At 36.9% G+C, this 27,808-nt stretch overlaps 3 protein-coding genes across 5 annotated transcripts; 2 read left to right on the top strand and 1 right to left on the bottom strand.

Annotated features, from left to right (window-relative positions):
* Positions 1-213: 213 nt before the first annotated feature.
* Positions 214-3,125, top strand: LOC145204961 (leucine-rich repeat-containing protein 72-like). The gene is made up of 6 exons (XM_080077579.1): positions 214-342; positions 490-689; positions 972-1,132; positions 1,520-1,609; positions 1,828-2,015; positions 2,777-3,125. The coding sequence occupies exons 1-6, from the start codon at positions 328-330 to the stop codon at positions 2,921-2,923; spliced, it is 801 nt and encodes a 266-aa protein (XP_079933705.1). The 5' UTR covers positions 214-327; the 3' UTR covers positions 2,924-3,125.
* On the bottom strand, positions 3,123-8,144 carry LOC145204960 (F-box/WD repeat-containing protein 2-like). 2 transcript variants are annotated; one of them, XM_080077578.1, is made up of 8 exons: positions 7,880-8,144; positions 7,580-7,727; positions 7,093-7,258; positions 6,349-6,462; positions 5,989-6,170; positions 5,308-5,549; positions 4,424-4,529; positions 3,123-3,935 (listed from the first exon to the last, which is right to left on the bottom strand). In XM_080077578.1, exons 1-8 carry the CDS (start codon positions 8,050-8,052, stop codon positions 3,735-3,737), a joined length of 1,332 nt encoding a protein of 443 aa, XP_079933704.1. In that variant the 5' UTR covers positions 8,053-8,144; the 3' UTR covers positions 3,123-3,734. The 2 variants fall into 2 exon arrangements, with proteins under 2 accessions (XP_079933704.1, XP_079933703.1); XM_080077577.1 differs by having other exon boundaries at positions 3,125-3,935; positions 5,956-6,170.
* A 10,377-nt stretch (positions 8,145-18,521) lies between these two features.
* Positions 18,522-25,924, top strand: LOC145204439 (uncharacterized). 2 transcript variants are annotated; one of them, XM_080076978.1, is made up of 5 exons: positions 18,522-19,019; positions 21,631-21,692; positions 22,562-22,787; positions 23,173-23,277; positions 24,938-25,924. In XM_080076978.1, the coding sequence occupies exons 1-5, from the start codon at positions 18,602-18,604 to the stop codon at positions 25,066-25,068; spliced, it is 942 nt and encodes a 313-aa protein (XP_079933104.1). In that variant the 5' UTR covers positions 18,522-18,601; the 3' UTR covers positions 25,069-25,924. The 2 variants fall into 2 exon arrangements, with proteins under 2 accessions (XP_079933104.1, XP_079933105.1); XM_080076979.1 differs by having other exon boundaries at positions 18,540-19,019; positions 24,941-25,924.
* The last annotated feature ends 1,884 nt before the right edge of the window (positions 25,925-27,808 follow it).

Raw genomic sequence — 27,808 nt, 5'->3', positions numbered from 1 at the left:
CACATATTACCAAAAACAACTGAAAAAACCAAGGCCCTTTAAAGCAAAAATACTTTGTACATGCGTTTTTCTCTAATGCTATAATACTAATAAGTATTTAAAATCTTACAATGTGTTTACAAAGAAAAAACGTTTGCTTAATGCATCTTAGAAGCCGAGTACACCTAAATCAAAATTTCAACTACTTTGGATTTTTTTAGTCGGACAGTAGGTGTCGCCTTTACGGTTTCTATAGTAACGATGAGAAATACGACGCTTCGTTTGTTCTTCAAACAAAACCAACTTGTACATCGGGAAGATTGATGCGTTGCCATTTTGAAATCAACCATGAACGTTGATGAGGTATGTTGAGGAATTACAATTAACAGGCTACTTTTTCTATGTTAGATTTTATTCCTGTTTTACCGTTTTTGTAAAACGTACCATACTCAGTAGTCAGTACTATAACATGTGTGTTTTTAAGTGCAATGTTATCTCTGATTGTTTTAGATAATCACAACTTTGCTGCACAATCAAAACGTGAAGCAAAACATCAATGTCATTGAATTGTACCTGGGAAAAAGACAGCTAACATCAATTAATAACCTGGGAAGATTTCGCATGTTGCAAAGAGTTTGGTTAAACTCCAACAAACTCAGACATCTCCTAACAGAACAAACACATCAATCTTTTCTAAAAGATAACTTCAGGTACAGCTTTCTAAGTTTTTCAGAAAAAGGCAATGCAGTCCTAATAATCCAAATTCACGTTTGGCTTTGTTTTGGATGCATTGTAAAAGACGTTTATCAAAACACAAATAATAGTCTGTGTAAAGATAGCTGTTTTCTGAAGTTACTGTTGTTTGTGTTCTGGCTGCAGTTAGAGCAATAAACATGTTGAAATTGCACTTTTGCCCTCAATTTCAAGTTGTTTCACAACAACGAAGTAAAAGAGAATTCTATCATTACCATGTAGAATATTTGCATTTCTAGGATAACTGAGTTGTATTTGCAATGCAATGAGATCTGTGAGATTGAAGGCACATTGTCCCATTTGCGATACATGCAAGTCTTGATGCTGCAGAAGAACCAACTTGCAAGTTTGCATGAAGTTCTGCAAGAATTGATTCCACTTCAAGCCTTAAAAGTGTTGAGTGAGAAGTTTTGGTAATTTGCTAAAAATCAGGGGGTATAAAACTGGATAACATTAACCACGCTACATGATTGTCTAAATACCATAATTACTTGGTGATTGTTTTAGTGCAATTGTGTCGCTATGTTTTCTTTTAACAAGCAAAAATAAATTCAACTCAAACTCATTTAAGTTTACCAACTTTACCAAAAGTCCCACATGACTGCATTTAGAATGACAAAGCATTTCTATTCCTCCTAAATGCCTTTTATTTCACCATTTGTCTGGAATAAGGTGAAGAATTTAAACTTTAATTGATTACAACCATTCCGTCATTGGCTAATTTTGCATTAATGCTTGGTACTTTTGTTAAATGATTCAAACACTAACATAGAATTGTTTTGAACAGATCTGTTTGACAATCCTTTGGCTCAAGAACCTGGTTATCGATTGTTGGTTATTCACACTCTTCCTTCTGTGGAGCTGCTTGATCGACAAGGTAGTTTTTGCAAGGGTTTATTCATCTCCACTTATCTCATACTTATGGGGTGTATAGAACTAGTAGCAACTACATCTATTTAATGTGATTATTTTTTTCAAGAGTGTTAATTTGGTTATTTTTTTTCATGCTAACAGACTGTCTTTAAGTTTGCATTTGAAATAAAGCTACATAATTGTATTAACACACACATTAAGTTACAGCTGTTTTTGTTTCAGCTGTGACACCAAGTGAAAGAAAACAGGCCAGAGAAGTGCATTGTGCTGATCATGAAGCAATCAGAGCATCTGTGGCATTTGGAAGAAGAGCTGACATCAATCCATCACTTCTACACACTTTGCAGAAACCAATCAGAACCTATACACCAGTATCACCCCAAAATCACCGAGATAAAATCAGAGAAAAGGTAAACTCTCAAAATATTAGGTTATACCGATGGTTCTCAAACCAGTCCATTGTTAGGGAAAGGATAAAGTAAAAATCCACAACAAGCGTATTGGCTTGAAATATATTTCTTTGAAAATAGTTTGGTTTCTTCTGTACAATTGTAGTACATTTGCTTGTCGATTTAGTTTTTTGCTCAAATGTATGCTAGTTTTCCGATAGATGATTCTCATCTTTTCCTTGTTTGTTTTTTGTTCTGTTTATTCATTTGATTGCCTGTTTTGAAATTGAGGGTGGCTGATTAGGTGACCTTAGGGTCTTTCGCCACCCTGCCGTTTAAACAGCGCGCAAAATAAATTACTTACTTACTTACTTAAAAGAATTTCAAGAATGGAAATAAAACAACTGACATTTCACAATAAATATACACTAACTTGGATAAAAAAATCTGTATTGGATATTCAATAAACTATATGCAACTATACATCCAGTTTGAAAGCAAATGTAATGGATGTGCTTTGGCCACAAACAAGTCTTCATGGACAACAAGTTAAGAACCACTGGGTTATACCAGTCACATAAAGTTCATTGCAAACTCTCTTTTTTTCATTGTTGCCATATAGTCCATGTTAATAACCAGCAATGAATTAGAATGTCGTTGTCATTTTGAAATTGATAAGGGGTATTTAAACCACTTTCTATTTGAAATTTTCTTTAAAATAGTTGCGATGGGTCTTTATTACTTCTACTTTCATCAACAAAACTTACCTAAATTTATTGCAGGGAAAACAAATTCGTCGCAACTTGGAACACAGAAGATCAGTAATGCAATACACAACCCTAGATTGGTCAAGAGTTCCGAATTCTGAGCAACGTAGACTGGGCCAAGTTGTCCCACCCCCACAAAACCTAACTGTTAAATTCCGTTGATTTTTGTTCTAGTTGCCAACTTGCAGACACTGTGCCAAATTACCTTTGTTAGGTGTTTAAAAATCATGGCAATAATTTGTGCCAAATTGTTCATTTTTGTCTTTCTATTTTTTGCCAAACATGTTACCTGCAGCTTTCAATGTATTGCATGGACTAACTAATTAGATATGTAATATTTGCAATACAGAGAAACTGAAGTTGATTGGTGTATTTGCCTAGCATTTACCACAGAATAAATATCCAAAGCTGAACATTTAAATACAGACACAATTACATAAATAATCCCACTGAAGTATGGAATAGTTGATGCATATGGCAGAAATTAGGGAGCACAAAGGACATTTAAGGATACTTGTTGTTTTGCACATTGCACATCTTCTAAATTTGAGTCATGTGAGTCATGAAAAAATTACAATAATAACATATTGAGCTATAATTTGAGGATGTGTGATTGATTAGTTTAGGTCTGTGGCAATTTTTCACCTTCTTTCATGTATTGTCATTTTGTGAGCGGTATAAGTGTTTGTGAGCTGTACAAAAGCATTACTTCAGTTGCATACAGAGTCTGAACCACCATAGGCTGGTAAGTTGGGACAGATATATTAACTTTGTCCAGTACCATATCAGGAACTCAGTACAGTATCTCAATGCATATAAATGCAACCAACAACTCCACAGGCTGGACCTTGGGCCACATGTCCATAAATCCAAAGCACTTTTTCACTGTATTGTTTTGTCCTATGAACAACCCCTGTAATAACCGCCTATGGCAGGTTTGAAGTGGCCTTTACTTTTTATCTTAAAAAGATCCTCACTTATGGTCTCTCCATGTCATAATGCACACACAACCTCCATGTGCACCTATTGCAAATAACATTTGCCCATCCACTGGAGTTCTTCCATCCAACCAACAACTTGGTCCAATAGCCATATTGTTTCCATGGTTCGTTTTGTGATAGTGAGGAAGATCCCATTGAGTCAATATGTTGTTTTTAATGACCAATGGTTGAACCTAGCAACAAAGAACATTGACATACCTTTTTTTCAACATAAACACATGTTTTTTAGCTAAATGTGCCAATCTAAATATATCAGTGGTTCCTAATCTTTTAAAGATAGTTAACCACCAAAATAACCAGATAAATTTGATTTACCCCCTTTTCAAAAAAAGCTAAAATTACCAACAATGGCATCACACAATTAAAAAATGATAATGAAATTTTAGGAAGCACTGAAGTAAGAATAATTGTCCAAAACATAGACGCTGAACTTGAGGTAAATGTGACAAGCCTTGTTAGTAAATGTAATCAAAATCCGCAAAGGTTTGGGAAGCTCTGATTCAAAACCAACAAACAGGCTGCTGCAGATCAAAAACTGCAAGTAATAGTATTTGGAGGACTTTTCATTTTTTTTAAATATGGTGTCATGACATAACCAAATGTCAGGCAATTTGGTGTTTAGGCCATTCACTGCACAACATTTTAATAACATATTTCTTACCTGTTTGTAAACTGCAGGTAACAGATGCAATGAATGGTTTTTAACACAAAGTATCCAGTTTTTTCCAACACCAACACATACTGAGGAAGGTTCAATGCAAATTTGTCTGTAAACACACACAGAGAAAGTTAAAATATATAAGTGCACTACTAGTTCATTAGATGATGAAAATTATTTCCTCATTTTGTCAAGAATGCAATACATAACCCCAAAATTGATCACAGCAAGAGATTTTTTGTTGTAGGTCTAATGATAGTTTACAGTCTTTTTTATGATAGAAAAGCTCTTTTGAGTTGGAATTAAAAAATTGCAAAAGGCGAAAGGTTTGATTTAAACCAGGGGTGTGCAACCTTTGTTACTGTGGGGCCAAATACCATTGCCAAAATTAGATCGCGGGCTGCACCTGTGTGTCAAACAAGGTTATTTTTCTTTATTGCTTCCCAAATATGCTTAACTACAAGTAAATTCGCATTTGATTCTAGCCACAAATTGCCAGGTCGTAGAAAAATAGCATCGGGCGCATTAATCTGCTCAAAAATATGTAACAGTTGGACTCATTTGCCAGTACATTTGAAATCCAAGCGTCTCTGCGGGCCGCACAACCTTTAATAAAGGGCCGCATTTGGCCCGCGGGCCGCAGGTTGCACACCCCTGATTTAAACCACCAAAAAAAATATCAAGGAAAGAAACAGGATGTTTTTGGGAACTGAATTTAAATTCTGAACCTTATTAAACCAAAGAAACACACCACTTCCATAAATGCTTTGTATGTTTATGAAAAAATGTTCTGGATCAATTATCGATATGGAGCAACATGTTTTAAGTTGTTTCAGTATTGCTTTTGTTATACATGTTTCAGTTGATGCTTGTCATTAGAGCTGTACCTTGCTAGTGTATAATCAGAAAAGTTCCAGACTAAAACATGCTCGCCACAGCAAGCCGCAATTTGTGAGCCATTGAATGTCATTCGGCTAATAGTTTTGTCGCTTTCACTTGATGAATCTTTTAACACAACACTCTTTTCTGTGTTCAACCATTCTCTAATGTCATGTTTATCCAATGAAAGCTTCACAATTTCCCCTGGTGAGTGGTTTGGGGAAGCAACAAGACACCTTTGCAAAATGACCTGGAAGAGTTTCATTTCATTGGGTTATCAAACATATAACTAATAGGAATCTTGTCTGATTTTTTTTAAGAAAGCTTTGGTAAAAGTTCATTACATTTCATAGCACCCACAATGGAAATAAATACACAAAGCAATGGGTAGAATGGTACCGTAACTTCTGTTGTTTCTTTATTTTTATCTATGCCCAGCCAAATCTGGCTTGGTTCTACTTTTTTTACTATACCATTAAGCTGTCTGCCTAATGTGGAAAATAAGTGCAAATTCTGTGTTGATTCTTGCATTATGTTCCTCAGGTGGGAGAACCAACAACCTTATAGGCAATACTATCCAAAACAATTAGTTGTATCAATGTGTGGAGCTAAAATCAGATTAGCTCATAAATAACGTAAAATAGTGAAGGACTTGCCTGATAAACCCACCCTTGATGGCCTGAATATACCTGAAGAATTTGGGCAGTAGATTTATTCCACAAATAAACGAGTTGATCCGAGGATCCACTTAGCAAAATATTCTCAGACTCAAAAATAGAGATGGAAAACACAGCACCTGTATGACCGATAAATTTTCTAACTAGCAATCCATCTTTCCATCTCCAACTTGCAATTGTGTTGTCATATGAGCCTGCAGCAAAAATATTTTTTTTATATATGTTGTAAATTTGTGACAATAAGTACTTCTATTCAGTTAAAATGCATTTTGAAAGTGAGTGTGATTACACCATGTCATGTAAAACCATGACATTAGCCAAAAAACATGCTTTATGGCGCAATAAGCTGATTGTTCAACTGTAAAATTGTACCAGTATATAGGATGTCTTCATTAAAATCAAGGACAGCACATGAATGGGTATCAACTGATCTTATGCATAAGTTTGTGTCAAGATCCCATAATTGCACATTTCCTTCAATTGATCCTGCAAAAAAAAAAAATTGAATCATTTGGGTAGTGCACAGTTCATTTCTCTTGGGGACACTTTATTTCATTGGGTAATATAGTTCCAATTGTGCATCAATAATCATTGTGAAAATAGGTAATTTGGAACAGTTTTATACTCTTTGATTGTATAAAAAATCATAATTGGATTGTGCCAGAAAAACGAAAATCTTTAAGTACTAATTTTTTGGCATTTGGTACACTGCATTTAAAATTTGTACCCAACACAATAACCAACTAGTGTAAATGGTTGTTACATTACCAACTGTCCAAAACATTGCCAGTAAATGCACAGTTGTTGTGTGCAATTAATGTGATTGCTACAAAGCAAAAGAATGTAAATGAATGCTGTGATAAAATTGTCCAACATGAGATAAACATAATCCTTTCATAAAATTCCTTTTGTAAATTCCAATAGTAATGACAGCTTTTTTTAAAATAAACTGTGTTTTAAGTTCATGCACAGAGTTCCGAAAAAGTTTTGAATCCAAACTTCAAAATATGATGATGCAAACTCATAACAAGTTTTGTTTAGACAATAAAGTTGGTTTTTTTATGTGTCACAATTAAAAATAATTACAATCTCTACAGCTATGGTTTCATTTATAACCTGTGGCCATTAAGTTGAGTTTGCTGTCATATTTGAGAACAGCAGTGACTTTATTTTTATGACAGTGCAAAGTGTTTATCTTCACGTGTGTTGGATTTTGTATTTCGGCTAAAGTTTCTCTTGCAGTCCCATAAGCCTGCTTCCAAGTTGACGATCCAAGGTTGTCCTGTCAAAACGATTTAAAAATTGTAACTTACTTTAGTTGGAATATACACAAAATATAAATAGGTTAAAGATTAAGTAACAAAAGTTGCAATATTGGGAATAAGTATGGTGATTCTTTTCTCATAGTGGGCAAAAAACCATTTTGGGAGGGAGAAATGTTCCAACCAGTCATGGCTGCATGTTGCCTTTATTTACTACATTTCCATGGATTTGCAAGATATGTAAATATTTTGCTTTATTTCCTTGATGCACCAATATGGTGTATACTGTGTCAAACTGCTTTGTGGAAAATCATATTACTATTTACCTCTATTTAACATACCCATCCTAGTCTGGAACAAGCTTTTTGCCAGATTGTTTCACAAGATTCAACATTTCTGTCCCATGATTTGCTGACAAGGCAACATGTAGACAAAGTTTTCAAATCCAAGAATCCGAAAATCAGTTCTACAACTTCTGCAGGTAGAAAACTAAAAACAAAACATTGCTACATAAGTCTAAAATTTTTATTTATAAGGTAATATTCAACTATATTCGCAGCTTACAAATAGACGATGTTACTTTGCACAAAATTATCGCAATCATCATGGTTGAACCAATACATAACATTTAAAAAACAAACCTTATAAAATCTCTTTTTTGCAGTCTATTTATCGCACTGCACAAATATGTTAATTCTGATGTCCCACACAAACTGAAAATTGCCTCCAACACATCCAATCTTTGTGATTTAGATAGGGACTGAAACATGCCTTTAATATCTGTCTTGGTCGTTTCGAAATTTTCACGAAGCATTTCTGTACGTTTTAAGTTTTACCAGAAGGGCAAGACGAAAAAAACAAATGTTGTTTTCGTTTTGATTTAGTACCCTACCTTCTACATTGGGGAAATTCCCGTTTTTAAGAAAAAAATATGTCCATGCAGGGTGTTTTTTTTTGTAGCATGTTTAGGGTTTTAAAATTTTCCTAACGTTTAAAAATTGAAATCATTTAATTTGCATGATTTAAAGAGTAAACAATCAGTCAGTTTTCAATAAGTCCACTGCTTGGCTGTGATTAAATGCACGTTTTTTATTTCCTCTTTATTTCGTGTGAACGAAGCATATGAGGTGCAACAATGCTGATAAAAAGTGTTTACGGGCCTTTATTTAACCATCAACTTGTCAATTCGAGTAATTTATCACGAGATTTCACAACAATCGAACAGTGACGTCATATCCCGAATGCTATTGCTTCCCGCAATTTGCGCGCCAAAACCTATTGAAGGTTTCTTAGATGGAGTTAGAAAAATACTAGCTTGCTATCTCATTTGATTTGCTGCAAATGTTTTAATTTTAGTTGTCTGTTTGATAGTTTTGAGGAAAGGTAAAAACTGCAGAATCAATGCACAGTTGTGCTGCAATTGTTTCGACATTATTATGATTATGCAAGATTTGTCCTCAATCATTGCGCAGAGCGTCAACGTAGTGCAGCAGGAGACTAGGTCTAATGTTTCAAATCTGAATTTTCGTAAATTTTTAGATACGCAGTTCGAGAGGAGATCTTGGACATTGTAGTTGTACAAACAAGTAGTGCAGCTGACCATTCCAACATCCTACTTTTACCTTTTTTCGTACGTAAATGTACATGACAAACATGAGCTATATACAGCCGTTGTTTTGTTGTGTGCAGTGTGCACCACAGTCTTCTTACCGACCAGACTTATTATTCAACCACGAAATTGAATTCAAAAACGGCTTTGCATCTTGTTTCCTTCTTGAAACACAACACACAGATATTTTTGTCAATTGCGGTGATGTAGGCTATAGTATTGCAGTCAACACGAAACAGGAAAATTCGCAGAATTGGCTTTCATTTTTGTAATAAGCCAAAAAAATCAGTATTTTCAATTGCATTTCAATGAAAATTTGCAATCAATTTTTATTATTTTAACGTCGTGGATTTACCCTTTGACTCACAGCAGGTGGCTAATTGACTTAAATTGGCAGGAAGTTTGACGTTACTTTGACAGTTAGTCAGTAAAACAAAATAGTAGCGAGAAAGCGACCACTGTCCCACGTAAACGCAAGTTCATTTCTTCTAGAAAGTTAAATATCCTTTAGAAAGTAAACGACTTTGGCACTGGTAAAGTGCAATTACCATCACATCATGATGCATTATCAGGTGAACTTGATTTCAGAGCACTACATATAGGCTTTACATCGGCTATACTGCACGATATGATTTGTTAATTGTTATCAAAGTACATACATCGTGTCTTTTAAAGAGTGCCGAGTTATCAGTACCCTGCTAGCCATGCCTGCCCCTAGTTACAGAGAACTGCATTGTTTCCACCGCTTCCTCTCCGAATCTTGTAAGATGACGTAAAACAAACAACTTCAGCGTGTCTAAACCTCGGCCTACCTTGTATTACAATTTGCACGGTGTACCTGCGCAATGGGGTAGCGCTTCAAAAGCGGATGTGATAGATAATATGTCATGCTATATAGATAGCAGTTAAAACTATAAAGTTGTGAAACTGTTACATGACATTTTGTTTCCCTGTTGTTTGAAGAATCTTCAGAAAACTTTTGTTTTTTTGTTTCAAATCGAGCATGTTGCTCCGAGTACGTAGCGGGATGAGTTGAGTTTGTTTAGTCAGACGGTTAATACTGTGATACCGCAGTAAGACGTGTTTTGTCCGAAAGTAGCTCTTATTTACATGCATTCGAATCTTCATTAAAAAACTTGCGTTTAAGCTATGAGGTATTACCAATCGCGACCGTTTTGCGTGAGGTAGAAATGAAAACAAATCAAGGTATAAAAGGTAAAAAAACAGACTTTCAAAAGTGTCGCTTCTCGAGGCTATTATGCAGAAAACATCACATTTCTGCAGGCAAATGTGTTATTACGCATTCGGTGACCTTCGAATACACGTGTCACAATGGCCAACGTATTTCTTTTTTTCTTGCGTAGCTTCAACGACCCCCAGTGCGTAGCAGCAGTCACGTTTACAGTTCGTGAAATGTGAAGCCAGAAGTAAGAGTAAGAAGGGAGACGGGGTTGTGATTAATCAAAGCATTTCGGGGAGGAAATTAATTGTCTGCTGGTCCGGTAATGCCAAAGATCAAAGGGCGGGGTTTACTCAAATCATAGGGGTCGTTTAAAGCTGCATGTGTCTATTTTAGGGGCTTGAAGCGTTATATGATGGCTTCATTTAATAGTTTTAAACCGTGAAATGCAGATTTGCACTTTTGGGTGGCTAAAAGGACATTGTTTTTTATTTGCATCAGTGTTCTTCATACAACAATTTAAAATGCACAAACCCAATGCGCATCAAATCATGGAAAAAATAAAGAAATTACGTTGCAAATTTGAGTTGAAACTCTTTTTACCCCGATTTTGTAAAACATATTTTAAAAACTCAAACCAACGCTAAAAGCCTGGTCCGACTTACAATTCTCTTTATAACATTCTATATGGAAAATAACCGTATGTAGGCAATCAGTATTTTGCTAAATAATTATTTAAGGAACCACGAATCTGGGAAAGGCAATATCCATACGTCTCGTCATCAAATTACGAGCCTCGTTTCATCTCGACGATGTTACTTTTGAGCAATATATCCTAACCGTTGTGTTCCTCAATGAGTTAGAACTTTATGCGTGATTTGCCTTTCCTTACGATGAAACATGTCTAATGCATTTATGTTTGTACGTGTTTGCAAAATTACTTTCGTGTGAACAGTAAAGTCAAAATTCGGTATGATTTGTGAAAACTTTCTTACTTCCTGAATCTGCTTTTCGTGCTATATGCCCACAGAAAACATTTTGCACTACGCAAGTACATAGTGCATACTATTTCCGCCTCATGTGTTACCTACAGTCCTAGAGCATTGAAGTTATGTCACATTAGCCAAAGAGCTTAAAGATTTTTGCTGAAAATAATATGTGCTGTTTTAAAACACGTAGTAAACGAACAAAAAAGGGCTTAAGAAAACTGCTACATGGCGGACTCTAAGCATAACCAACTTAAGCATCCTTCTGCCGATCATGCTAATAAATTGTAGCCAACACAATTTATCATGGCTATTTTCCATCGTTCAAACGGAACACAAAATTACAGATGTCGCCAAAAACCAGACGATGCTGTGAAAGAAATAACGCAATTTGAATAAGTGTGAAATGCGTAAGAAGGGTCAAATTATAGATGCGCTAACCAAGGAATTAGTTATTAAATAATAATTACAAGTTATAAAAGTTGTTGACTGAAATTATTTATACGTTTACTAAAACTTTTTAGTTGTACTGTGTTTTGCGTTTTTCCTAAACGAAATTTGCAACATTTCTGCACACTCGACATATAATGCTAATTGCAACCTATAAAATATGTAAGTCGTAACTGAGGTGAATTTACAAACATTTTTTTGAGTTTTTGCCCAGTTTTGTGCAATAGACCGAACAAGTATCTGCAAAAAGCACGACTTAAAACTACAAAATAACAAACAAATTTTAGGTCCAAGATCAGCAGCGCAGCTAAAGTAACGTTACATTTTGGCATCACGACACCCGAACAGTTGTTTGTGCAAGGTATGCCCAAATAGCGTCACGACATGGGTTCAGCATGCAGATACCTTTTCTGGATTGACGTCAAACTTCAGTGCAACCACTTTGGCCTTTGCTTTCTCTTTCCTATTATCTTATTTTGTTGTTGAGTTTAGTATAGCCGCGTAAATTAATTGGATAATATAAACAATCCACATATCCAAACACCGATTAATTTACCCAGTATAGATACATTGTATATATGGATACGGTACTTCCTAGCCGTAAGGTTGTGTGTGTGCGTGTGTGCCTTGCTGCATCTACCCCGCACTCTGACATTACGTCAAGCCGGAAAACACGTCACCAAGTCAGCGCGGATGGTCCAAAGCGTTCCGAATTAAGAGCACGATTTTGGTGCCTAGGTTAACAGTTTTTAAGCGCTTGGTAAAGTTAAGGCGTGGTGTGAAGTGTTACTGCCGCAATGTGAAAGGTTAATAGAACATATTCGAAAGTTGATGTTTAAAGAAATGTTGTGCTTGTTTGGGTTTGCAAGTTACCACTGCTGTCTGCATTATGTTGCTTAAAAGCGTTCAACGAAGTTTTTGTTTATGCGCTATGGTGTATACAAAGTTCTATACCAGCAAAGACTTGAAGTTCAATTTTAGTGTAGACTTTCAATACTCGGGAGTTTTTTTACTGAACCAAGGTGTTGCGAGTTTGTAAATTTTAAGGATTGCTTCTTGACTTTGTGTTACACATTTTGTTGATGAATGTAGACGTGATAGGGTTGTTAAATCATAAAAAACGCTTGGGAGTTCCAAATAGATTGCAATAAAACTATTCAATCGAACAGTTCAAGCTTTGCAAGCAGCAGCCTTTAGAGCAGTGGTTCCCAAACTATGCGCCGCCGCGAAATGTCATTAGGTGTGCCTCAAAAAATATTGAAATTAAAATCAATCAAGTAGAGTAGTAGTACCAGGTGCTTAGACCACTAGGCCAACATGCTCCACGTCTCTGAGATGTTCAGCTAGGCTATTTAACTATGAGAGTGACCTGTATAGCGGCTTTATGACCTCATAGTTAGTGCCTTTGTCAGCTAAAAAAATTATTCAAATGTTCGAAGTGCGCCAAATAATTTTTGTTTTTTCTGAAATGCGCCTTAAAAGAAAAAAGTTTGGGAACCACTGCTTTAGAGTCTAGTCTAGACGAATTGTCTGAAATAAGGTGACGTTAGTGGCTGCGACTTCCTAATCAACCAACCCCAAATAACAAACCTTGTTCGAATGCGTGTTGGAAGTGGGTTCTCTCCAAACGTGCAGTCAGCCTTTACATGTCTATTTGTTATTAGGCATTTGAATCAGAACATTTTACTAAGTGGGAACGAGACTTATTTGTAAACAATCTAATTCCATTATATTATCGGGTTACGCATTTATAGCGTTACACAACTCTTTGCTTATCTATTATCTGGTCAATTCGATTAAATGTGCATAGATGGGTACAGGAAGCATGCTGAGTTTGCACGAAAGATCAAAGGATGTGCGACTTACTTACACATTGTAAAACACCATTAACATACTTCGAGGGCTGCACAGATTTGACTTTACGAGGTAGAAACGGTTTTCGTCCTTGGACGCACTATTAAAGGCTGACATTGTTTGTGTTGTAAATACATCATTTAAAACTAATGTAGTTTTGTTTTTGGTCCAATTTATATGATCATTTACGATATAAAGATGGTAACATAGTTGTTGCACAACTATGCGTTGCGAAATTTGTGTCGATGTTCCGTTAGTGAGTATCTGACAATGCTCAAAATTACCAAAATGATTGCTACGTTTTTGCATTGAAATTTGCTACAGCAAAAGAACATGAACATTTGCTACAGTTATTAAAGTTCCTACACCAAGCAAAGCAGAATTTTTTTGCCTAAAACGCAAAATAAATTTGCTTTTAGGTCTTTGACCAAATACATGTAGTATTCGAATCTTAGAATTATTTACTTTAGGGAATTGCCGGGTTTCCCATACCGCATCCGCCGAAACTAAGACGACATTAAAGGTCGGCACATAACAATGACACGGTATACTAGAAAATATTGGTGTGCTAGAAGAATAGGCAATTTTTTAGGCCTGAATGAAAATCAATAAAAGAGCACAGATTGTTTAGCTTGAAAAAAAAAACAGTAGTGGTTGGTATTCGGTTTTGGTTGGACCAAAGATGATTAAAAGTTACGCCAATCAGAGAAAAATATTTCATCTTTTTAAGGTTGATTGAAGCTTATTGAATACCCATTTGCTTTATTTGTCCTTATCAAAGTGAACCGGTGTTTATATTGCACAATGTTTGGCTTTTTGTCAAACAACGTGGGTATCGACAATCGCTGTTAATTCAATTAGTATTGATTTCTATGGAAGCAAACATGTCCTGGCACAGTGAACTCAGGCGTTTAAAAATCATTCAAAATGTAGTACTTTAGGTGAAATGTAGCAGTATAAATCAGTGTTTTTTGTTACATTTGGAACCCAACCATCCTACACTTCACTTCTACAATTTTTTTCCTTTATGTGTTATGTACAAACTTAAACACGTAGACCATAGACGTCAGTAGAGGATGTATACGTTGCAAAATACGCAGCATCTTCGAGCTAAATTTAAATAAAGATTGGGTGGGTGTATGGCCTGTTATTTATCAATACATGACATGTTATCGTAAACAACCAATGCGCAAAACAACCCAGATCGTTGAAACTTATGACCTGTCCAAAGGAATATGATACTGTACGCGGTTTAAAAATAGTGTAGAGCAAGATAAACATTAGACTTATCACAATTGGCTGCAGAAAGCTCGCACAGACCCTTGCTTAAATGCACGTGAGGACCTAAGGTTCAATTAGACCAAAAAGGTTAAACGTAAAATTTAAAAATCAACATTTTCACCTTGAGGGGTTGCCATCACATTCAGTTTCTTTGCATGTTATCGCCACGCAAACACAGAAACAGAAAACAGAAGCGACAGATTTTCTTATGCGATCAATACATGTGTAGTGGAACTGGATCGCTGAATAATTTAGATGCTGGCTTTCCCCCGGGTATATATTGCCTGTCTCTGTGGGACGTTTTTTCCTGCTTAGTGCCGGCGGCAGGTTCTCCTTATGTACTGCCAGTTTTCAATGGGTTTATAATGTTAGTTCGTGTGGCGATGTTTAGTTGTTCAAAGCAGGGCAAGAAAAGATTTGGAATTGTGTGAATAAATAAGTCAAGTATCATTTTTGTGGCATGAAGTGCTTTTGAATGAAAGTAAACAAAAATTATTTGACAGTACACCTGTACGTTAAAGTGATTGATTGTTTATTTGTATAAGGGTGCATAGACTTTTTACAAAATCCGTGATATCGTTAGAACAAAAAGAGGTGTCTGGATATCAATAATAGCGTCATGTAGAGAAAATCCGCTAATAGTTTAAAGTGCGGTGGATTACCAATGTTTGTGGTATGTGAATGAAGATTATACTGATAACACTAATCGCATTGGAATTTGCGAACGCAACGGGAGACAATAGGCCAGTTTACATGCACACATTCAGCTAAAATCGGTATTTTAACGAATTGCGTGTAATCAGGCAATGAGAACAGAAAACTGTGAAATAACGTCAAAATGTTTTTTCGGGTACTGCTTACCAATGAACCCTGTTTTAGGATACGAAGTGAAACATGAAACGTGCATGGCATGATTAGTTTGAACAGTGTTTTTATGTTTGAAACTATTAAAATCCCATGTTTTATGAAAACAAAAGTACTAACTTTCCGTATGGTGTCATACCACCCAAAGTTTTAGTCTATCATTTTCTAAAAATGGATTTCGTTAGCATACAACGATTATAGTTGCCTCGTGGCCCGAATGGTTCCTTTTCAATCAACCTAACATCTATTTTGTAAATATTTGATCATTGTTTGGCTGTCACAAACTCAGCATTAAAAATATTAACAATTTTGGGTGTTGAATCAAATTTGTATGGTGCAGACTGCAGAGCATAATATCTGTCATATCTTCTATCCAACCATCCGTTTAAAAAAATGAAATAGTAATAACTCAAATAGCTTTGGACTAATTCATCAATCAGTTGAAAGGTACTTACTACGTAGCAGTATTGTATTTATCATCAAGTCTGGAACATCACGTTCGTGTTCCTTATGTTACTTGAGTCAGCTTTTTACGCAAGAAGCGCAGGCGAATCATTCTATAACAGGAAACCTGCAATAAATCTCATCACATTAGCAGCTTGCCACTAGGTACGTGCATTCGTGTGCGATGGAACGGAAGACAGGGCGGGGAACGCATAAAGCAAAGGCAGAAAGGTCAAACATAAAGACCGTGAATTTGCTTAGTGAATATTGTTGAACAGTAGCTAACTGGTTCAGTAATTAAAGCTGCTAGTCTATAGTTGGCTTGAATATGCTTTTTGGTTGACATTTTAATCAGGTATATATCGTATTTCCAAACTTGCTGGCGTAGCAAGCTGTTGGTACTACGCAGCAAAGAAACATTATACATAAAACATTGTAAATATAAAACATAAAAAAAACATTGCAGTAGTTGGCTTGAACCTGCTTTTGGGTTTACGTATTTAAAGGTTTGAATCGTAGCACACTTGCTGCTGTTGCAAGCTGATTGTAAAACGCAGTGAAGAACATTAAGTATGAAAGTGTACGATTTTACGTTGAAATGAATTCCGTGAACCAGTCAAGCCATTGTACGTGGTTTATGTGCATTGTGTTGTGGGATACCAAAGATACATAACGCTTTGTCAGTTTCACTTTGCCAAGCCGCAAGCTTCAACCGCATCGTAAGAAAAAAACTTGTTTGTTGTGATTTACCGCGCATAGCTTCAGGTGTTTTAGCTCAGACAAGTCAAGCGAAGGAGTGGTAGATGCGGCGCATCGGTTGTTTCTGTGAATTTGAGTTGCTCGTTTCCACTTACTACTACAATCGCGATTTCGTTTTTCACCAGAGAACGCGGCGACAAAGCGCGTTGTGACGTCACATAACGGCTACGGCGTGCGATTTGTTGCAAGTATTTTTGGATGCATGCAAATTTTGCCTTGCATTTTTGTGGGTGATTTTAATGCATTGTTTACTACTGAATTAGAACAGCTGGCATGGAATAGTATCTAACCCTCGGAGCTAAAATGTGAAAATGCCGCTAACGATCTGTGTATCAACTCGGTTAAACCGTATGTTTGAGGTTTAAAAGAAAGATAAATATGTGTTGTTTCCTAATTATATTCGAAATTTTGCTGGTTGTAAGCCTGACACCTAACAAAAATCAGCCGATACAATCGATTTTTAAACTTTTCATTTATATGAAAGTTGAAAAGTAAGACTAAAAAAGTGCTTTTAACTGTTCCATCATTTAGGGATCTAGAATTTAAGGTTTTTAGGAATCTAATTTAGGTAATAAGTAGTATAATTGCAAAATAGTTGTCAGTGGGGCTTTGAGCAGTTGGCCTCGGTTGTTGTGTTTTCTGATCGAAATTTAAAGAATGTGTGGAAAATGCTTGATGTCTCATAAACGGACGTATGACTTGTTTCAGGAAGTCTTATAGAAGATTGTTAGTTGGCGTTAATATTACGCATTTATGTTTCTCCTCGTGCAAGCAATTACTTCTACTTCCGTGTTAAAGCATAAAAAGCAAGTGATGAAAGAAATTATCATCTACCCTGTACACTCACTACACTGTGGGTCACCAAGCAGCTAAAACAACGTTGTAATTTGATTTAAAACGATTTTACTTTTTCGTTACTATCGGAGAATTATGGATCCTACAAACGTATTGATGTCCTGTTTGGAAAATAACAAAACGTATTGTTTTTATTCATCGTTTGTTTTCACCCAAGATGTTAAAATAATCGCTTCATTAGGAAACTCGTTTTATAATTACTTAGATTTGCAAAGACATTTGCACGAACTTCTTGATTTAATCCAAATACTGCTCTACAAAAGGTACTTGTCGTGGTTTTATTGTTAAAAAGGAAACATTTGAAAATAAGTTAAGATGGTCATCAGATTAAGTTTCCCAAGCACCAGTTTGTTGCCATTCTAATCCTGCACAAAGCCCCATGTTTTACGGATCGTCACAGTTTGAATGAAGTAAAACCGTTCGCTTTGTTTAAACAATCGTTGCTGCAACCCCGTGGAGACAGGATTTCAGGGTTTACGCACATATAGGTTTTATAAACATGTAAAAAGTACGACATGATATTTGGCCTAATTTTGAAGCTTTATTTAAAAGATATGCTTTATTATGTGTTGATCATCTTGCTGTGTCAGTGTGTTTGCAAAAGATTTGTAGTTTTGAAATTTCGAACATTACCCAAAAATGTGTTGGTTGTCCAAGGGTTAAAGTTTTGTCAGTGATTTTTAGAAAATAGTGCAAAGTTACCAAAAACCGTGATTGAAAGACAGCATTAGCGTTTAATTGCAGTTTTAGATGACGTCATTTTGCTATGGGCGTCACATAACATTACATTCGCAACATTGTTACATTGACCGACGCTTTATGACGTCACACTGTTCAACAGGGATGACGAAATGGCGCGTTTTCGGTGATTGTATTTGCACTAACGATTTTCGAACTTTGACGCTCTAGACGAGCCAAGGCGGTTCTTTGTGTTTCGTTGTTTCACGTAATCTGCGTGCAAAGCGTCACCCTTATCGCGCAAAGTCGTCAGTCGACAAACAATCGACGTGCTTTGTTTCGTCACACAGGGCGCCATTTAAGACGTAGAACAAAGAGTGTTAATAGTGACGCGATAATTGCGATGTCTGAACAAGAAGAAGTTCAAATGCCTGAGCCGGCACAGGAAGAAAGTCCCGCGCAAGAGCCAGTTGAGGAACCAGTACAAGAAGTCCAGAGTGAAGAACCACCAGCACCAGAACCTGAACCTCCAGTGCCAGAACCACAAACGACTGAAGAACCACAAACTGCTGAAGTTGTAGAGGAGACTCAAGAAGCAAGCGAACCCGAGCCGCAAGTTCAGGACCCTGAACCACAAACGACTCAGGACGAACCAGAAAAGACAGAACCTGAAACACAAGTAACTGAAGCTGAACCACAAGCTACTGAAGAACCACAAACGACTGAGGAACCACAAACGACTGAAGCTGAACCACAAACGTCCGAAGTAGAAGAACCCAAGGCCGAAGAAATGGGAGAAACAGCGCAACAAAAACAAGAAGGTTGGTTGAGATTTATAAATTTGAAAAATCTAAATATATCTGGGCGGGTTATCTTTGAATTGTCTGAGCGTTTTGTCTGACTTACGTCACGTTTCGGTCTGTGCTAAATGGAAAGGATTTCTTGAAAGCCTCCGCAGTTTGTATGTACGTTTAACCCGGAAATAAGATGTAGTGAATGTAAAAACTGGATTCAAAGTGTTGGTGGTGGAAATAATGTTCAAATTCAAATATGGAAGCGTAAGACTTCAAGGTACTGTGTGAATGTTTATAATAGAAACATAGATATCGATGGTGGCGCTGTTTGGTTTGTTTGCCCAACGAGTTTGATTCATGGGTTGCATTTAGCGGGGTAGACTATGGACTATAGCGAAGTAGGCATCCAGATTTCGTGATATCTCGTGAACAAGAGGCTCTGCTTGCTAAAGTTCGGCTCGCGAATCAATAAATGCCAAATCCTCTGCCGGGCTCGGATAAAAAAGGGCACACATTCAGGATGATGTAATAGTTTTAGTTTGTGGCATAGGATCGTGTAGGGTTTGAATGGTAATACCGCCCACTGTTCGACTGTGTTAGTGCAGATGTGAGTTGTTTATGCATTACGCAAGCCGTCAGGGCGTGGCAGGCAATATCAGCAGCTATTTGCTACTTCCTGAGTTTAGTATCACACAGAACGTTTTGTTGGACGGAGGCAGGGTTGCGGCAGCAGTTTTGATGGAAACACACCCTCGCGCTTGCAAACAGTTTGTTATGGTTTTGTTTAGCACATAACCGGTTATTGTGGCTTGTTAGATACTAGGATGCTAGAATGCTTGGTGAACAACGCGTTTAGAAACCTTTCACAATTGGTGTTATTATTTCCGAATTTAAACGCTCTGATATAAAAGGGTTTGCTTGTAGATTTATTTCTAGGCAAGTTCAGGTTTGTGATTCGCATTTAAACGTGGCACAATGCCGAAAATACGTCGGTTAGGGTTATAACGAGGCGTAATTATTAGAACGATCTGAACGGTGAAGATATATTGACGCAATTTTAAAGAAGATATATCGACGCAAAGTTTTTTGTCATACAACATGGCATAGCAACCAACATAATATGTTCTTTGCAATATAGTAGTACGCCGCACACAATATTAGTAAGGTTTAGGAAATTTTACGATATGTTAGTTTAACGAAAGTGTCAATGTTGCTCCTGGCGCAAATAAAACCGGTTACTTTGGCAAGTAGCGCTTTGACGTCGTTGAGACAGACCTGCGTGCAGTCTCGCTGTTTTTTCTATTTTGTTGCTATGAAATGTCGACATGACGCTTGCTTACGCGTTGTAAATCGTTTGCAAACTGACGCTAAAAGCGGTTGTTCATCACTCGGTATATGACCATGAACGCTGACATAAGTTATTGATGTGAGGGTGTGAGGGTGTGAGATATGAGATAATGGTTGTTTAGAAATACATGCTAAAGGTTGAGTTGTATTTCGTTCAACGACGCATCACTACAGTTGAGAATCTGTTGTACGCAGGTTAGAAAGCAGGTTTGCGAAATAGTGTTTGAATAGTTTGGCTGGGTGCGCGTTTTTAGATGGGTCGATAGATAAGTGTTTTGTTTTTATCGAAGTGCGAGGCATTGGTAATAGTTTTTAAATTTCAAAATTCATTTTGTCTATTTGGTAGAAAGGTGCAACTTTTTTGCTTGTTTTTACATTTGTATTTGATTTATCAAACCAAACAGCAATGGGAGACCAACCCGGTAAGAGAAACATAATTATAAGAACGTTTTGCAATGTTACGACAAAACTGACCTTCGTGTTTCCATGGGTTTGTCCTTCAACAAGTCACACACACTTGTTTCATATTATTGTTCTAAAATAACTTTTAAAAAAGACAGCAATACATTTCAAAGAAGCAACATTATGTCTTTCCAATGAGGAAATTCAAGTCTTACATTCGTTATAACCGTCGATGGTGTCCTAATGTAGCCATTTTCATTGACACAACAATGCGTTAATGGAAGTTATTTTCGGTCTGTAGTAAAACAGTTGTTCTCTGCAATAAATCACTCGGTCGTCTTTATATGTTTAAGTGTCTCACCCGAACCATAGAAAAAGAGCAAAAAATATGATATAATTGATTCCTGCGGTGGGATTTAAACATGCACCTCGATTTGCAGTTGTTGCGTATTTCATGTTCAATTGATAGGAAGGTTATTCGCACACGAGAAAAGTTATAATGGACATCGGGTGGCATTTGTAAAAGTCGTAACTTCCTTGTTATTTGCAAAAGTTGGAAACGCGGAAGTCCAGACGGCTGCAAAATTTTAGGATTGCGCAAATCCCAGAAACGGTCACGTGATTTGCAAGGAAACGAACGAAAGCTCAAATCCGCGGGCTACATAAATCGATTGCTGTTGTGAAGCCTTCTTCCGCATTCTAAAACCAAATCCAGTTTCTATTAGTCATAGAGGTCTAATCGGGACGTTTTACTTTAAAGATTTGTGAGCAGAAAAATACATTAAACCGTAAACAGTTTTTTGCATAGGATCATGGTTTTAATGTCACTTTGTCCCCTGGATGGTTTAGTCGCATTGATTTTTCATATCACGTACTTTTTGTTTTACAGAAGCCCCAGTGGAAACCCCCGAGGAAACTCCAGCACAGGAACCGGAACAAACTGAGACCAAGGTTGGCAAAATTATCTTTTTCTTATTATCTAAGTCTTTTAAAACCTGACTTTTTAGTTTATTAAGTTTAAGGGAACATGACTTCCGCAAAGGGCTTAAGGATACTAAGATTAATACGAACCAGTACAAGCAATGAAAAACAAAGTGTAAAAACGCCCTAAACGAAACGTTTACGAATGTTAGGTTTATTGGCGTGTTGTGAATATACATGGGCGAGCAATTGTAAAAGTGCAACTGCAACGACGGGGTCCATAAAGCGGCACAAACAAAAACTTCCCTCAACGACAGCTGGTGACGCGATGCCACCGAATAATGCAGTTCCGCATAATTTCGTAGTATTCTTCCATACCTCTCTGGCGCAAATTACCTCATGTCAAACCGACGGCTTTCGAACCATGCGAACCAAACGCGCGGGCCTGTGGCATTGTGGGTAACCGCCGAGTACATGTGTTGACGTCAGTTTTACACGTGATAGGCAAGCTGACGAGCTATCCAGTGTGCTCAGCAAAATGTAAATGTGAATAACACGACGTAGACTTCGTTATAGTTGGCCGTGCCAAGTGTATTTGTCATTCCCGCGTCCGTTTGCATTCAACCGACATTTTTTGCAAATAAATCTACTTCGTTTACCACGCAGCAACTTCAAGCCTAAATGGCGGCAGACATTTTAATGAGTTAAGTGTTTGACAATGTCAATGTCCGTTTTTATGAAAGCGTTTGAACTTATGTGTCAATCCGTAATGTGTTACTGCATTTGTCTTAGGAGCAATCATACTTTGATGCCTAACAGTAGCAATCCTGTTTCACTATACATTTAAGCATGTTACAAATCAGCTACATAAAATGAACCGAATCCACTTGTATTTATAGGAGCCTGAGACTGCCGAGGAGAAGCCAGCGGAAGAAACTCCTGCTGCTGATGCTCCAGCAGAAGAAGAGGCGGCAAAGGAGGCAGCTCCCGAGCAGGGCGAGAGCTCACAACCAGCAGAAGACAAGAAAGAGAAAAAGAAGAAGGGAAAACTTTCCAGCAAGTCGTTTAGAAAAGTTTTTAAAATTTTTAGCACCAAAAAGTCGAAGCCGGAGAAAACAACTGAAGGTAGACATTTTTGTTGAAATTATCTTTAATCAACCTTATCTCAGTGTTTAAATTTGTTTCGAACGAAGCTGCGTCATATTTTAACGTTACCAGCTGTACAACTTTTTGTTGTATTTTTTCTATTTTTTAATCTTGATTGCAATAAAAGTACGCCTACATGTCCATTGCAGGGCCAAACATTTACCAAGTAATAAAGTTAATAGACCCGAAAACCACAAAACTCTAAATACCCTTAACATGATAACCTCTATGTCTAAAAGATCAAATGGTCCGTTGTTGAAAACTGTGTTAGATGATCAGTAAGGGTCATTTGTTCACCACACGAGTACTGCATTCAATAAGTAGTTGTAACATACAATGAACTAAAATAGGTATGTTTGTTAAGGTGACAAGAAAGCCGAGAAGGCGGAGGAAGCTGCTCCTGCTGAGGAGGGTGGACAAGAGCCAGCTCAAGAACCGGTTCAAGAACCAACGCAGGAAACCAATGGAGGTAGGCAAACTATTTGAAAGCATCACTTAAAACTTGCACTCTTAAACTTTTTTAAGAGGTTTCAGAAGAAGCTTAATGCAATCGGTCATTGCAACTATTCCAAAATTGTCGAAATGGCATTGTTGATAAGTCAGGTTAAATACCAAAACCAAGAGTGTAAAAACTAATTGAAAAAAATGCATACAGTTAAGAAGTGGATTAGGACAAAAATGTGGTGTACTATAAGTTAATGCATTACACTAGGTTTTCAACCATGGGAAATTTGGGGGGGGGGTATGTTTAGTGTGTGAATTGAGACATCGTGAAGGTAGATTCAGTGGTGGGATTCAGCCGGTTTGCACCGATTCTATAGAACCGGCTCACGAAATTTTACGAGATCAGCGAACCGGTTAGCATTACTGGTTACTGTCAATGGAAACTTTTTGTAACAGAACCGGCTGAAAAATATGACTTTTGTGATAGAACCGGCTGACAAAAAAAATCTGAATCCCACTACTGGGTAGATTGCATTTCCTAAATTTTCCATCGAGGCACATGATAGAGGATTAAAAACGTATGCATTAGCGACCTTTAATCAGAATTGAAATGGAATAATAAAAAAAAAAAATTTCAGTTACTTCAAATTAGACAATTAGTTTTTTTTTTAGATAGAGGACTCTGGAACTTAAAATCGTTTTGATAGCAAAGCTAGCAAAACCACTTGACGCAGATTAAAAACTGTTACGTCTTTGCGTGACAACCAAAAATGTCAAAAAGTGCGGAAATATCATAACACATAACTTTGCCATTTCGATTAGGATTTTCGTGATGCTTTAGGAAATAAGTTCAGATTAAGGTCATATTTATATTCCTTGTATTTACTTTGACCCTGGGTAAACATATACTCCTACGGCCAGTTTAAAACTATTACCTCACCATTAAGGGTGTGCTTGCACATCATAACAATGTTCGAGACTGCATCCGTAATGACTTCCTCAGTAAAACAATATTTTGCCTATATCGTCGCTGCTTTAGGAAGTTGAGCAAAAACAAATCATTGTCAGTACGTAACCAACCTGACTTTGCGTACATTTACTGTATAAAAGTCGTTTTAGAGTTGGACGGACAAAACACCTCTAAAACGATTTACAGACGATAATTTTTTATCATAAAATAACAAAGTACAAAGTATCATTTTTTTCTTTTGACAAGTTGACCCCAGTTGCGTTTTGACACCTTAAGAGTTACGGTAAACAGCAAATGTCTTAACGTTAAGAATACATGACAAAAAAGGCTTGCACTTTCTACCAAGAAATCATTTTAGGAAATTCTACTAACGTGAGAACTCACAACAGAAAAGATTGCTAAATACCGATAGATGGCGCAAAGAGCATTAAAGAAATTCAAAAACCCAAATGGTGTGAAAAAGCTGACGGTTAAGGCTAGTAGGGTTGGGGTGAGGTGTTATAATAAAAATAGCAATGAAGCCAACTTATAAACTTAGTTTCTAACCCTATATTTAGTTACTAACCCCATCCCAGTCTCAATTCAAATCACTGCGCTCTTTACGCCATCTACCGGTATTTATCAAACTTTGTTGTTGTGACTTCATATTTAGTTCTACTGTCTTTTTAGTGATAATACAGATAGTACAATTTTTGATTTTTCTTCTTTTTTGTAGCAGCTCCGACTGAAAATGATCCACCAAAGGAGAATGGCAAACCAGCTGAAGAAACCACAGCGGTAGAGTCAAAACCAGTGGAACAAAACGATGCTACGGCTGACGGAACTGCCGTTGAAGCAGCAGGATGAATTTTACTTGGAACAAAGAAAACGAGAGAACACTGATCCAGACCGCGGCTTACATTCCTGTATAGAACTCGGTGTCACCGCAACCACACCACGACGTCGAGGATTTTTTTTCCATCGCTCGTTTATCTTTTCCCTGTGCAATTTACGTGCACTAGTTATGTCATCATTTAAGTGTAAATAATGTTTTTGCGTGGCGATATTTTGACCTTGTTTTCTGCTGTTTTATGACAGCATTCAACGAAACCAAAAGAACTAATATCATTTTATCTGTTTATCACCATTATTCCGTCACGGACCAAATATTTTATTTCAACCTCTCTTTTGCGCCACCCCACGGCGAACTGGGTACGCGTATTTTTGTTTTAAAATTAATTTCATCTTCACATATTTTTTGCCACCTTTAACGCCAAAAATTTTGAAGAGCTGCCACAACATAAAGAAAACCTGATGTGTACGCATACGACCATAAGAGGCAGCATCAAAAACTTTTGTTCGTCCCACTACGATATTCGTCGTTAGGCCAGCGGAATATGACGAAAATCGCTCTACAAAGAAACTAGGCTTGTGCCGTTGTGACGAGACTTTCAACATAAACAGTGTTCGAAGACCTTCCGCCAAAATATTGCACTAAAGCAACGTGGTTTGGGTAAAGACGTGTCGAACCTGTGTGGTCACCTTCATTTTCATTATCGCATTATATTACATACCCTGAATGGTCATGTACGATTTGTACGTTTTGTGCCCCGGTTTATTCAATGCAAGGTAATGACGTGTGCTTTCGCAAGCTGGTGAGTGTTAAAGACTTCCAAGTTCTATAGTGTAAATGATCGCTAATAAACGAACCTAATGCATAAAACTATTGGAAGTTTTCAAAATTTAGTCTTGGGCATCTAAAACCTTAGTCAGAGCAGACAAACAGCAAAGTTGACTCGGTTAACATTGTACCACCTAAATGCGAATTATTGGCATTAAATCAGTCCATTTCTTTGTTTGTACTTGACATTGTATATCAGCTTAGAGTTATGAGGCATGAGCTTTTAAGTAGACATAAATGCTATTCACATAATTTACCTTCGTTGTTTGCAGTTTTTAGAGACTGACGATGCCTGATTAGGTGAAATATATATCTCGAATATACCAACCCAGTGTCTACTGATTTTGAGTCAGAAGCATTTGCTTCTTAATTAAACTTAAGTAGGTCCGTTTTTTTTCTTCAAGCACAAAACCATAAGGCCACGACACAAAAGCATCACAATACAGAAAACAGAAACGTAACAGAGGTTTTCATAAATAGCAAGCTTGGGATTGCGGGGTTAGGGCCTAAAGCCCGCGGACCTGTTACTCGTATGCACGCCCAGCCAAGTACAATAAACTATGCCTGCAAATAAAATCAATATGAGGCACTGAATAAACGAATAGAATATTGTTTAATACATTCTGATACTTTTACCTTACTGCGCAGAAACTCTTGCAGACTTATTAGCATTTTAGTTGATTATAATTCGGAAAGCCTAACAATATTGAAGGTTGAAAGCAATGTCAAAATCAAGCAACGTTTTTTTTTAGCCAGACTACATTCAAGCATTATTTGACTATGCTATTAACTTGCACATGTTTGTACAACCAGACGGACGTTTGTCATTAAAGTTTACCAAACTACACATACTCACATGCTCGTGCTGTTATCAGGATAAATACAAACACAGGGCGTACCACGGTCCGACAAACAGTATGACAAGCATTGTGTGTGCAAGTAATACTGGAAACTTTTGTGTTTAAGTACAGGTATGAAATAAAGACGGCTGAGCAAAAGATTTTTGTCTAGTTTCTCTTCAACGAATTTAATTGACGAAAATTATGTTTCAGCTCAGTTTGTTTTTTGTCACTTGTCATTGAATGTCTAAACCAGTGGTTCTTAACCTTTTTGGGATGGTTTCCCACTAAAGTCGATCACCAAGTTGGAATTTCCCCATCTGTTATTTTTATAAAGATGTTTTGTCCTCGACGTCGGGACCATAAAGGCTTAGTGCAATGTTATTTAGTTTGAATAGTGCTACCGTGAGAGAGTAAAAATGTATGGGATATTGAAATGTCCTCTGTTGCATTTCTCATTTTTTATCACAATCAACAAAGGGAAGGCATTTATTCGCGCACAATAACAAAAGCATTGATATTTTAGACATGTCTGTGATGTAACACACGGCCTTCTAACACTAGGTGAAATTAATCTTACATGTTGTTGCGAAAAAATTTGTCGTAAATTAACTTTAAACAGTTGATTTAAGTTAATTTAAGGCCGGATTTGACCGGCGGGTCGGAGTATGGTTGCTCTCCCTCTAAATACAACAAATTTCCCACTAGTGGGAAATTTCCCACCGGTTAAGAACCGCTGGTCTAAACAATGGCGAAAACGCCAGAACATTTGTTGAAATTACCTCATAGAATATGGTTCTGAGCAAGCTTGAAGTCTTTGTGTAAAATACTCATTTATTGGGTAAATTTGTTAGCCCAGTTACGGGTCGCATAAAACCGTAACTGGTTCCTACTATTTACACGCGCGCATAGCAGGCCATTACCTGAGAAAAATACTAGCATGGGGCAAAAGTTTTAAACTTGATTTCAGTAGGTGTTGTAGATGCTATTTTTAAAACTTTCCACCTATTTAAGTTGCCTTCTTGGTATACATACATATTCTCGCTCGCTTAATTCGGTATGGGTTTTTTAACTGCACATTTTGGTA

The sequence above is a fragment of the Phallusia mammillata genome, chromosome 8 (genome assembly GCF_965637545.1).
Source record: "Phallusia mammillata chromosome 8, kaPhaMamm4.hap1.1, whole genome shotgun sequence".
NCBI classification, from domain to species: domain Eukaryota; kingdom Metazoa; phylum Chordata; class Ascidiacea; order Phlebobranchia; family Ascidiidae; genus Phallusia; species Phallusia mammillata.
The sequence above is the reverse complement of the archived record's forward strand: the minus strand, read 5'-3'. Positions and strand labels throughout refer to the sequence as shown.